Genomic DNA, 12,703 nt, shown 5'->3' on the forward strand with positions numbered 1-12,703 from the left:
CAATGGGTTCTTCTAAGCAGCAGCCTAGCACTCTGAAAATGAAAATGGTGAGGTTCACAAAGAAGGAGAAGGGTGTAACAAGATAGCAAAGTGTTTTCAAGTTGCCCTTGCCTTTATGGGTAGAAGCTTCATTCTTTCTTGTTGTGCCGCATCGTAGGCCTCTCTCTAACTTTTATTATTTATTCATTAAAACGTTATGGAATATTAAGCATAACGTAAGAATTCACATTCCGAACATTCAGTAGGATCCCTCATTATTAGGCCAGGTTCACATGAACTTTATGCTAAACTGTCTGTTTTACGTCCAGAAAAAATGATGATTTTTCATCCATATTGTTACCCGAACGTCCATTTGTACATGAATGATCTAATAAATAATAGACAAATACAGTTTCCTATCTTTATCATTGTAATATATGCATGAAAAATGCAGGACATAGGGATAGTGACCCATATGTGATCATTTTTTTCCGCAGCCATTGACTTATAATGGACGTGTTTGATCCAGAAAGAGGAGCATGTGGTAAAAATGTTCATGTGAATTATCACATTGAACTATCGGTTTTGCACATGGACATTGAATATATTTGTCTGAACCAGGCCTTAGACTTTCACATGAGCGTAAAAAAACAAAAAAGCCAGAAAACTGACATCGGGCAGTATTGTATACTGCTGTCCTACTACTATCAACAGACTAACCAGCAGAGCTTGGCTACAACTGAAGCGTCCCACCCAACAAGTTTCGCCATGACAGCCGCTTCATCAGGGGGATACAAAATCTGTCACAAATACAATATTAGAATAGAATATAATCAATGCAGAGTATCACATTTTCTAGAAAGTCAATTGTATAAAGTCAATTAATTTTAACACTAAGAAAAGTCCAAAGTAAAATAGTAACACAAAATAGTTCACTATACTATGTCCCCACATGATATAAATGCTGCATTGTTTTCTCAGCAGCATTTTTTCATGTGTGTAAAATATGTCGCCTTTATCAGTTCAAGCAATATTGATAGGATTTTATGAAATCTCATGGCCACTGTGCACGAAAAGAAATTGTGGAACTTTTTGGGTTTTTTATGTTTTTTTTCACCCATTGATGTTAATGGAAAATCTTCGTAATTGTGTTTTTCACTGCAAAATCACAGCTTTTCTACGCTGAAAAATGTGTCAAATCCACATCAAAAACACATTAAAGAAATGTGAAATTAAAAACTAAAACAAGCAGAAATAACGCAAAGATACATTACACCTAGTTTTTTGTTGCTTTTTTGGGAGGAGGGTGAAGGGGGGGGGTCTTTTGGGAAAATACCTGAAAAAAACCATGAAACCCAGTACATACTGTATTTTAAGAAAAAAACGACAATGAAAGTGGAATATTAAATGCAGCCTTAGAGGAACGTCACTGTACAATTCTATACAATCAGTATTCTTAGTGATGATTATTTATATCTGATTATTATTCATCATTTTTCATTATTGTTGCAGTCACCTCGTACACGTCCTGATCATATGGACATATCTCTTTGCTTTCCTGGTGATTCTTGCACATGATTTGTAGTTTATTTAAATTGTTTAATTTTCCCAGTCATAACCATCATTAGACTGTGTACACACAATAAATTCCCAACACGCATTTTTGCGCTATGATTTTCTGAAAACGCGGTATATTTCTATTGTACATAACACATCCTGTATATATGAAGAGTCCAACAGAGAGGGCGCGATCTACTGCTCCCATCCCTGCCCAGGGCAATCCACTGCTCCCACCCCTGCCCAGGGCAATCCCCTGCTCTCACCCATGCCCAGGGCAATCCACTGCTCCCACCCCTGCCCAGGGCAATCCACTGCTCCCACCCCTGCCCAGGGCAATCCACTGCTCCCACCCCTGCCCAGGGCAATCCACTGCTCCCACCCCTGCCCAGGGCAATCCCCTGCTCTCACCCCTGCCCAGGGCAATCCACTGCTCCCACCCCTGCCCAGGGCAATCCACTGCTCCCACCCCTGCCCAGGGCAATCCACTGCTCCCACCCCTGCCCAGGGCAATCCACTGCTCCCACCCCTGCCCAGGGCAATCCCCTGCTCTCACCCCTGCCCAGGGCAATCCACTGCTCCCACCCCTGCCCAGGGCAATCCACTGCTCCCACCCCTGCCCAGGGCATTCCACTGCTCCCACCCCTGCCCAGGGCATTCCACTGCTCCCACCCCTGCCCAGGGCAATCCACTGCTCTCACCCCTGCCCAGGGCAATCCACTGCTCCCACCCCTGCCCAGGGCAATCCACTGTTCCCACCCCTGCCCAGGGCAATCCACTGCTCTCACCCCTGCCCAGGGCAATCCACTGCTCCCACCCCTGCCCAGGGCAATCCACTGCTCTCACCCCTGCCCAGGGCAATCCACTGCTCCCACCCCTGCCCCGGGTGACCCACTGCTCCCACACCTGCCCAGGGCGACCCACTGCTCCCACCCCTGCCCAGGGCAATCCACTGCTCCCACCCCTGCCTAAGGCAATCCACTGCTCCCACCCCTGCCCAGGGCAATCCACTGCTCCCACCCCTGCCCAGGGCAATCCACTGCTCCCACCCCTGCCCAAGGCAATCCACTGCTCCCACCCCTGCCCAAGGCAATCCACTTCTCCCATCTCTTCCCAGGGTGGCCCACTGCTCCCACCCCTGCCCAGGGTGACCCACTGCTCCCAAACCCGCTATGGGCAACTCATTGCTCCTGCCCCTGCCCAGAGGAACCCACTACTCCTGCCCAGGGCAAACAACTGCTCCCGCCCACCCCCAGGATGACCCAGTGCTCCCACACCCGTTCACGGCGAACCAATGCTCCCGCATCTGTCCGGGATGACCCACTGCTCCCGCCCCTGCCCAATGCAACCCACTGCTTCTGCTCCTGCCAAGGGTGACCCACTGCTCTCACCCCTGCCAAGGGCAACACACTGCTCCTGCACCCGCCCAGGACGACACACTGCTCTCACCCCTGCCTAGGCAGCCCCCTGATCCCACCCCCGCCCAGGGTTACCCACTGCTTCTGCTCCTGCCCAGGGAGACCAGGGAGACCCATCTGTGTCATCTCACAAATCGCAGCATTAAGTCACAAACATTTACTAAGATTATTGCAAATCAATCAAAAACCATAAAATAATGCACAAAGAAAGCAACTTGTTCAGATATTGATACATTCTATATTTACAGCTATTCACCCCTAGAGGAATGAACGGCCGGGCACACGTGGATACTGTACTGCGGGCGTCATGTATCCCTGGCTCAGGACATCCACCTAACTGAAGTGACATTTATGACCCCCAGACAAGGAACAGACCAGAACAATCATTCGCATATTTCATTATCTGTTGTGCGGACCCCTGATGGGCCATGTATACAATATACAAAACAAGCAATGTAACAACAATAGTAAATACAATAATAAAAGCAACAACTTGTACCCAACCAGTGCTGGAGCTTATATACAACACGCTTTACACCAAATCATAAAAAACAATGGTGACCCCCAGGGAATGATCAGCGGCCGCACATCAGCATCCCCCTGATATCTGGAGCAGGAGGACATACATCACGTCTGACAAGTGTCACCAGAGATTGATAGGCAGAAGTCCATAGTAACCAACAATGCACCGGCAGCAGAAACATCAATGATGGCAATCACAGGGAACATCATACACCTGCCAGTGGGCACTGCTGTACTGCATGGGCACCGATGGGCACCATTACTAATGAGCAGGAAGGTGGAGGAGGATACTGATGGGATGAATGGGCATTTAACTCTTCAACTATATACCCAAAGGGTAAACGGGCCACATCTACCTTCAAAACAGGAGGAATTGTGCATTATGATGAACTATTGGACAGTAAAGGGCCCATATACTGTTCCTGCACAGGGGCCCTGTCCTGTCTGTGTCCTCCAGTGCATAGGGATAAGTGGGCACTCATGGATAGCTGGAGACTACAAAAATAGAAGTATATCAATGTGGATGTGGGCCTGTAGCCCTGGCAGGACAGGGAATGTAACCCTGGTGCTACATGTGCAACTGTCACAGCACATAAGTTAGGAGGTGGATGATATACAGTATATGGATTTCAGCAATCAAGTCATTTAACCCTGGCATCGCACAGACCCGTACCAGGGAACGTAGGTCTGACAGTGCACAGATCTGTGCCAGGATAGATAACTCTGCGCAGGGTACCTAACTGGCAGTGATTATATATATATATATATATATATATATATATATATATATATATATATACATATATACACCAGGGTATCTAACTGGCAGTGCTTGTATATATACCAGGGTATCTAACTGCCAGTGCTTGTATATATACCAGGGTATCTAACTGCCAGTGCTTGTATATATACCAGGGTATCTAACTGCCAGTGCTTGTATATATACCAGGGTATCTAACTGCCAGTGCTTGTATATATACCAGGGTATCTAACTGCCAGTGCTTGTATATATACCAGGGTATATAACTGGCAGTGCTTGTATATATACCAGGGTATCTAACTGCCAGTGCTTGTATATATACCGGGGTATCTAACGGCCAGTGCTTGTATATATACCAGGGTATCTAACTGCCAGTGCTTGTATATATACCAGGGTATCTAACTGGCAGTGCTTGTATATATACCAGGGTATCTAACTGCCAGTGCTTGTATATATACCAGGGTATCTAACTGCCAGTGCTTGTATATATACCAGAGTATCTAACTGGCAGTGCTTGTATATATACCAGGGTATCTAACTGGCAGTGCTTGTATATATACCAGGGTATCTAACTGGCTGTGCTTGTATATATACCAGGGTATCTAACTGGCAGTGCTTGTATATATACCAGGGTATCTAACTGGCAGTGCTTGTATATATACCAGAGTATCTAATTGCCAGTGCTTGTATATATACCAGGGTATCTAACTGCCAGTGCTTGTATATATACCAGGGTATCTAATTGCCAGTGCTTGTATATATACCAGGGTATCTAACTGGCAGTGCTTGTATATATACCAGGGTATCTAACTGGCTGTGCTTGTATATATACCAGGGTATCTAATTGCCAGTGCTTGTATATATACCAGAGTATCTAACTGCCAGTTTTTGCATATATACCAGGGTATCTAACTGGCTGTGCTTTGTATATATACCAGGGTATCTAATTGCCAGTGCTTGTATATATATACCAGAGTATCTAACTGCCAGTGTTTGCATATATACCAGGGTATCTAACTGGCAGTGCTTGTATATATATACCAGAGTATCTAATTGGCAGTGCTTGTATATATACCAGGGTATCTAACTGCCAGTAAGTGTATATATACCAGGGTATCTAACTGGCAATGCATGTATATATACCAGGGTATCTAACTGGCAATGCATGTATATATACCAGGGTATTTAACTCTGTGCATAGACCTGTTCTATGGAATATAACTCTACCAGGGAATAGAGATGTACAATGGCATTTATTATGGCACTGTATACACTTGTACCAGGACATCTCTGGCAATGCATGAAGACGTACCAAGGGATTTAACTCTATCAGTGCAGAGCAATATATACTATGTCATTTAACTCTGTGCAGAGCAATATATACTATGGCATGTAACTCTGTGCAAAGCAATATATACTGTCATTTAACTCTGTGCAGAGCAATATATACTGTCATTTAACTCTGTGCAGAGCAATATATACTGTCATTTAACTCTGTGCAGAGCAATATATACTGTCATGTAACTCTGTGCAGAGCAATATATACTATGGCATGTAACTCTGTGCAGAGCAATATATACTATGGCATGTAACTCTGTGCAGAGCAATACATACTATGGCATGTAACTCAGTGCAGAGCAATACATACTATGGCATGTAACTCTGTGCAGAGCAATACATACTATGGCATGTAACTCAGTGCAGAGCAATATATACTATGGCATGTAACTCAGTGCACAGAGATGTAGCAAGGGATGTAACTCCATCAGTGCAATATACACTATGAATGGCCTTTCTTCTGGCACTGTATACACCTGTACCAGGACACCTCTGCCAGTGACAGAGAAGGGGCTTCTTTCTATCAGTGCAGAGCCATGTACACTATGTCAGGCCAGTGGGCACTGTCTTCTTGCATTGCTGCCAGCACATGCCCTGGCACTGCCCCATGTGTGAGGTGTCAGGATGCCGGACTCACGCTGCTGTTCTCCCCGGTCCAGTGCACCATGGCTTGGTTGTGAGACGCGTCCCCTTTGAGCACAAACGAGGTGCTGAGCATGGAGATGTGGTCGGTGGTCGCAGCCCTCCCGGAGCGTCCAGCCGGAGCAGCCTCCTCAGTAACCCCAATTCCATCACCTCTGCCCTCAGCCTCCTGTAGATCCCGAGTACTCCTCCTGGTCACCCAGCCTGCGCCCTGCACCAGCTGCACCAGCAGGGAGAGGCTGGCAAAGCGCAGGATGCCCATGGCAGGAGGAAGCAGAGGTGCCCTCAGTGCCATGCTCCTCTTCTATGTGGCTAGTGACAGGCTGGGGATGTGTGTGCCTGATAGATAGATACTGGAGAGGGTGGGATTGCAAACAAAGCCAGCTTTTCCTCCTTACATTGGATAACACTGAGATTTCACAAGTGAAGCTGTCACTGGAGAAGGAATGCGGGCGCCACCTGCTGGGGAAAGTGTGCACTGACTGTACAGTGCATTGTGGCAGACACCAGAGTACAGTAGTCTGTCCATAGGTACCCTATCACATATATTTAGTTCTTTAACCCTTTTGTGACCAAACAATAATTTCATCTTTCACCTGTCGCACTGGAGGATATACAGTATTCCCAAGTGGGGCATCTATGGGAGATCTGTGGAGGAAGAAGCACAGGGAAATCCACAGCAGTATTCTGTGCTCAAATCCACAGTGGGAAAACCACTGCATATTCAATCCATGGGAAACTATTACAAAAGCTAAATAAAATTAAAATAATAATAGTATTATATTTTTACTTTTTATGTTACACTTTTTTCTTTTCTTTTTTCATTTTAATCCTAGTCACCATGAGGAATAAAATAAAAAAAGAAAAGAAAAAAGTATAAAATAAAAAGTAAAAATATACCATTATTATCATTATATTATTATTATTATTATTATGGACAGTTATTTATGCAACTTACACCACTATTCTGTGCAAAATTAAGTTAACTTCTTTTTTTAAAAAAAAAGGGGGGGAGGAAAACAAAGGGGGAAAGAATGAAAAAAAAAATAAAAGAAAATTAAAATAAAATAATAATAATAATAATAATAATAATAATAATAGTATTATATTTTTACTTTTTATGTTACACTTTTTTCTTTTCTTTTTTCATTTTAATCCTAGTCACCATGAGGAATAAAATAAAAAAAGAAAAGAAAAAAGTATAAAATAAAAAGTAAAAATATACCATTATTATCATTATATTATTATTATTATTATTATTATTATTATTGACAGTTATTTATGCAACTTACACCACTATTCTGTGCAAAATTAAGTTAACTTTTTTTTTAAAAAAAAAGGGGGGGAGGAAAACAAAGGGGGAAAGAATGAAAAAAAAAATAAAAGAAAATTAAAATAAAATAATAATAATAATAATAATAGTATTATATTTTTACTTTTTATGTTACTCTTTTTTCTTTTCTTTTTTCATTTTATTCCTAGTCACCATGAGGAATAAAATAAAAAAAGAAAAGAAAAAAGTATAAAATAAAAAGTAAAAATATACCATTATTATCATTATATTATTATTATTATTATTATTATTATTATTATTATGCACAGTTATTTATGCAACTTACACCACTATTCTGTGCAAAATTAAGTTAACTTTTTTTTTTAAAAAAAGGGGGGGAAACAAAGGGGGAAAGAATGAAAAAAAATAAAAGAAAATTAAAATAAAATAATAATAATAATAATAATAATAATAGTATTATATTTTTACTTTTTATGTTACACTTTTTTCTTTTCTTTTTTCATTTTATTCCTAGTCACCATGAGGAATAAAATAAAAAAAAAGAAAAGAAAAAAGTATAAAATAAAAAGTAAAAATATACCATTAATATTATCATTATATTATTATTATTATTATTATTATTATTATTATTATTATGCACAGTTATTTATGCAACTTACACCACTATTCTGTGCCAAATTAAGTTACCTTTTTTAAAAAAAAAAAAAAAAAAAATAGGGGGGAAAAAGGAAAACAAAGGAGGAAAGAATGAAAAAAAAAAGAAAATTAAAATAAAATAATAATAATAATAATAATAATAATAATAATAATAAAAAGAATTTAAAAAACAAGTGGAAAGTGATCAGTGGTATGTTCCCGTGGCAGGTCATGCCAGCTTTGCCCAAAAATGAGTCCACGTATTTTGCAATGCACACTATATAGGTGTACACTGTTTAATGTACCAGTCCCTATGGTGCTGGCTGAGTCTTCCATCTATTGCCCACTCTTGGATTTAGACGCTTCTTTTGTAACATGGAAATAATCATCTATTAGAAAAGATACAACAAAAGAAAAGTCAGAGGTTGGGGCCGGAGGTCATTATTGGATGTTTGGGATGATCTATATTCTGTATGATAACACCCAGTGACGTTACCATGTGGGATTTCTGATTCCGGTGAATTTGGAGAGGTATTCTATTCACCTCTGTGAATGGAGAGGTTCCCATCATTCATTCTAGAAAAAAACTGCTACAATTCCCACTGCTCAGATCAGATTACAGCTCCCCATTAATGTCTATGGTGAAGAGGGAGGAGAACAGGTAAATGAAGTCAGATTGTGATAAAACTTTCTAGTAAGTGTTAACCTCACCCTGGTGCAGGAGTCACAGTTACACCGCCCAGTACTGGTGTATAGGGCTGTAAATAGAAGGGTCAGAGCCCCCATGTCAATATTTTCAGCATTTTTGGATTGTTCTCCACTCCAGAATTCATTGAAAAAATACGTCAAAACCGCAAATTTTGTCTGCCATGAGATACAGATTTGGTGCAGACATTTCTGCAACCAAATACTCAGGTGAGTAACCCTATAATAACCAGGCAATTTTTCAGTTTTGTGCTTGTGTTTTTTCCTCTCTTTTTCAGAGACCCGTCCCTAGCTACCATTTATATCCAGCAGATGCCAAGGACTGTACAGCATAAACCCAAATCAGGGACTGTCCCTCTGTATCCAGGATGGATGGGATTAGAGATGAACAGATCGATTCATGGGATTCTGATCCAGCATCCAGGTCAGGGGTACCCAGTATGTCATATGTTATGTCCCTGCCTTTGATGTTGGCTCCCACACCGAACCCATATCTTTCCCGGCAGATGATGGTTGATTTTATAAGCGGTTATTTGCCTCTAGCAGCCACAGGTGGAGCGCCGCTATGTGCCTGTTAAATGCCGCTGTGAATCTCTGACAGCGGTGTGACATGGACACCCAATGCATTGCATGGGTTAAAGTTTCTTAAAATTCAGCCAGACGTATTGTTCTTCTGTGTGTTAACTCATGTTTGCTAAACTATTGTTTGGGACCAGACCCTTCCGAGCAATCATTGTAATGTAGTTGTGTATTGCTAATCTAATGTAAACTACCTTAGTAGCCATTGTCGAGTCTGTGACTTGCAGACTCCATATAGATATCCTCAGTCTTTCTATCCACATCATTTAAATGAACATTACCCATGCAGCTTGAAATTCATCCAATAAGAGAAGCAACCTTGTACAACCAATCCGATAAGGGCACAGTATATCCATAGGGAAGGCGCGGGCTATAAAAAGAGGACTTCCTTAAGTCACCAGTTGATGGATGTGCATGATCCAGTCTAAGCTCTTAGGAGCTGGCTAGGGGATCAGGACCAAGATACCTTGTGGACTCAGTCTAGGGACTTTGGCTCCGACTAGAGAATCACTCGGCTACATGGCTTCAACCTAGGGACTCCGGTTCCGATTGGACAACATATCCACAGTCTAGGGATTTCGACTCCGGCTGCCAGGATTATATCATCATACCAGAGACTACTTAAGGAGGAAACCCAGGTTGGGACAATCCAGTCACCTGGCTACAAACTTTGCAGTCCTCAGCCAGCTTCCTAAATCTGGCGTTATTCCATTCTCGGTGGGTGCCCGCCAAAAGCGGGGTGCTGCTGGATTGGAGTAAATAGGCCTGGAACCTCTGAGGCATGGACATTCTAAATCCCTGGTGAGCCAGCGGAAGGGTGAGACTTTGTTGTCTGTTACATTTGTGTTTTGCTGGTTATGTGGCGTTAATATTTTGGGAATCCAATAAAGTATAATTATTGTGATTTCCTCACCCTGTGTTGTCTGAGTGGTGTTCCGTCCACGGTTAAGGAGGCCGGCGTTCAGTTCGGATGAGCCCTGAGCCACGCTGTCTTTCTAAAGGCGGCCGGGCCAGCGGACGAGAGCACCCACTGAGCCCCGTGTCTCCACAAGCGGCATTTTACACGTCCTGGCAAGGGGGGGGGTTCATCATCCACATGCTCATTGGTGCACCTGTGACACTGAAGGGGTGCCATGATGGCTGGGAATCTGCAGAAGACCCCCTTGCATAGTTACATAGTTACATACAGTTAGGTCCAGAAATATTTGGACAGTGACACAATTTTCGCGAGTTGGGCTCTGCATGCCACCACATTGGATTTGAAATGAAACCTCTACAACAGAATTCAAGTGCAGATTGTAACGTTTAATTTGAAGATTTGAACAAAAATATCTGATAGAAATTGTAGGAATTGTACACATTTCTTTACAAACACTCCACATTTTAGGAGGTCAAAAGTAATTGGACAAATAAACCAAACCCAAACAAAATATTTTTATTTTCAATATTTTGTTGCGAATCCTTTGGAGGCAATCACTGCCTTAAGTCTGGAACCCATGGACATCACCAAACGCTGGGTTTCCTCCTTCTTAATGCTTTGCCAGGCCTTTACAGCCGCAGCCTTCAGGTCTTGCTTGTTTGTGGGTCTTTCCGTCTTAAGTCTGGATTTGAGCAAGTGAAATGCATGCTCAATTGGGTTAAGATCTGGTGATTGACTTGGCCATTGCAGAAGGTTCCACTTTTTTGCACTCATGAACTCCTGGGTAGCTTTGGCTGTATGCTTGGGGTCATTGTCCATCTGTACTATGAAGCGCCGTCCGATCAACTTTGCGGCATTTGGCTGAATCTGGGCTGAAAGTATATCCCGGTACACTTCAGAATTCATCCGGCTACTCTTGTCTGCTGTTATGTCATCAATAAACACAAGTGACCCAGTGCCATTGAAAGCCATGCATGCCCATGCCATCACGTTGCCTCCACCATGTTTTACAGAGGATGTGGTGTGCCTTGGATCATGTGCCGTTCCCTTTCTTCTCCAAACTTTTTTCTTCCCATCATTCTGGTACAGGTTGATCTTTGTCTCATCTGTCCATAGAATACTTTTCCAGAACTGAGCTGGCTTCATGAGGTGTTTTTCAGCAAATTTAACTCTGGCCTGTCTATTTTTGGAATTGATGAATGGTTTGCATCTAGATGTGAACCCTTTGTATTTACTTTCATGGAGTCTTCTCTTTACTGTTGACTTAGAGACGGATACACCTACTTCACTGAGAGTGTTCTGGACTTCAGTTGATGTTGTGAACGGGTTCTTCTTCACCAAAGAAAGTATGTGGCGATCATCCACCACTGTTGTCATCCGTGGACGCCCAGGCCTTTTTGAGTTCCCAAGCTCACCAGTCAATTCCTTTTTTCTCAGAATGTACCCGACTGTTGATTTTGCTACTCCAAGCATGTCTGCTATCTCTCTGATGGATTTTTTCTTTTTTTTCAGCCTCAGGATGTTCTGCTTCACCTCAATTGAGAGTTCCTTAGACCGCATGTTGTCTGGTCACAGCAACAGCTTCCAAATGCAAAATCACACACCTGTAATCAACCCCAGACCTTTTAACTACTTCATTGATTACAGGTTAATGAGGGAGACGCCTTCAGAGTTAATTGCAGCCCTTAGAGTCCCTTGTCCAATTACTTTTGGTCCCTTTAAAAAGAGGAGGCTATGCATTACAGAGCTATGATTCCTAAACCCTTTCTCCGATTTGGATGTGAAAACTCTCATATTGCAGCTGGGAGTGTGCACTTTCAGCCCATATTATATATATAATTGTATTTCTGAACATGTTTTTGTAAACAGCTAAAATAACAAAACTTGTGTCACTGTCCAAATATTTCTGGACATAACTGTAGTTACTAAGGTTGAAAAAAGACCTAGGTTCATCTAGTTCAACCTTCCTCCACCAGTTCTACATTTGGTCACTAAGTCATTTATAACTAACAATGTTGTGTGTACTGAGGAAATCATCCAGCCCTGATATAAAAGCTGTTATAGTATCTGCCATTACTACCTCTTGCATGTCATTACTAGTTTCCTGTGAAAGACATCCCGTGATCAGCGTTCATAGAACTTTAGCTGTACATAACAGTGCTGATGCACTGCCATGTATAGAACAAACAATAGGATAATTGCAGGTTCACTACTACTAAACACAGTGAAAAAAAAGTTCAAATGACCTCATTAACAATAAAACAAAAAAAACATATATTGGTATCTGTGTAAATGTGGCGCCCCTGAGGGTCCAGTCGCCACAGAGGTACTGCACCTCAGCCAGAGGTGTGATG

The 12,703-nt window shown here is 42.2% G+C and overlaps 1 protein-coding gene across 2 annotated transcripts in view; it reads right to left on the reverse strand.

Annotated features, from left to right (window-relative positions):
• Window positions 1-6,562, reverse strand: part of SORCS2 (sortilin related VPS10 domain containing receptor 2) — a 1,328,268-nt gene extending 1,321,706 nt beyond the window's left edge. For both annotated transcript variants that reach the window (XM_075346856.1, XM_075346855.1), the window contains exon 1: window positions 6,212-6,562. In XM_075346856.1, the coding sequence (XP_075202971.1) occupies window positions 6,212-6,511 (300 nt within the window). In that variant the 5' untranslated portion in view covers window positions 6,512-6,562. The remainder of the gene's footprint in view (window positions 1-6,211) is intronic.
• Between the last annotated feature and the right edge of the window lie 6,141 nt (window positions 6,563-12,703).

This window comes from Anomaloglossus baeobatrachus, chromosome 1, assembly GCF_048569485.1.
Source record: "Anomaloglossus baeobatrachus isolate aAnoBae1 chromosome 1, aAnoBae1.hap1, whole genome shotgun sequence".
Classification (NCBI taxonomy): domain Eukaryota; kingdom Metazoa; phylum Chordata; class Amphibia; order Anura; family Aromobatidae; genus Anomaloglossus; species Anomaloglossus baeobatrachus.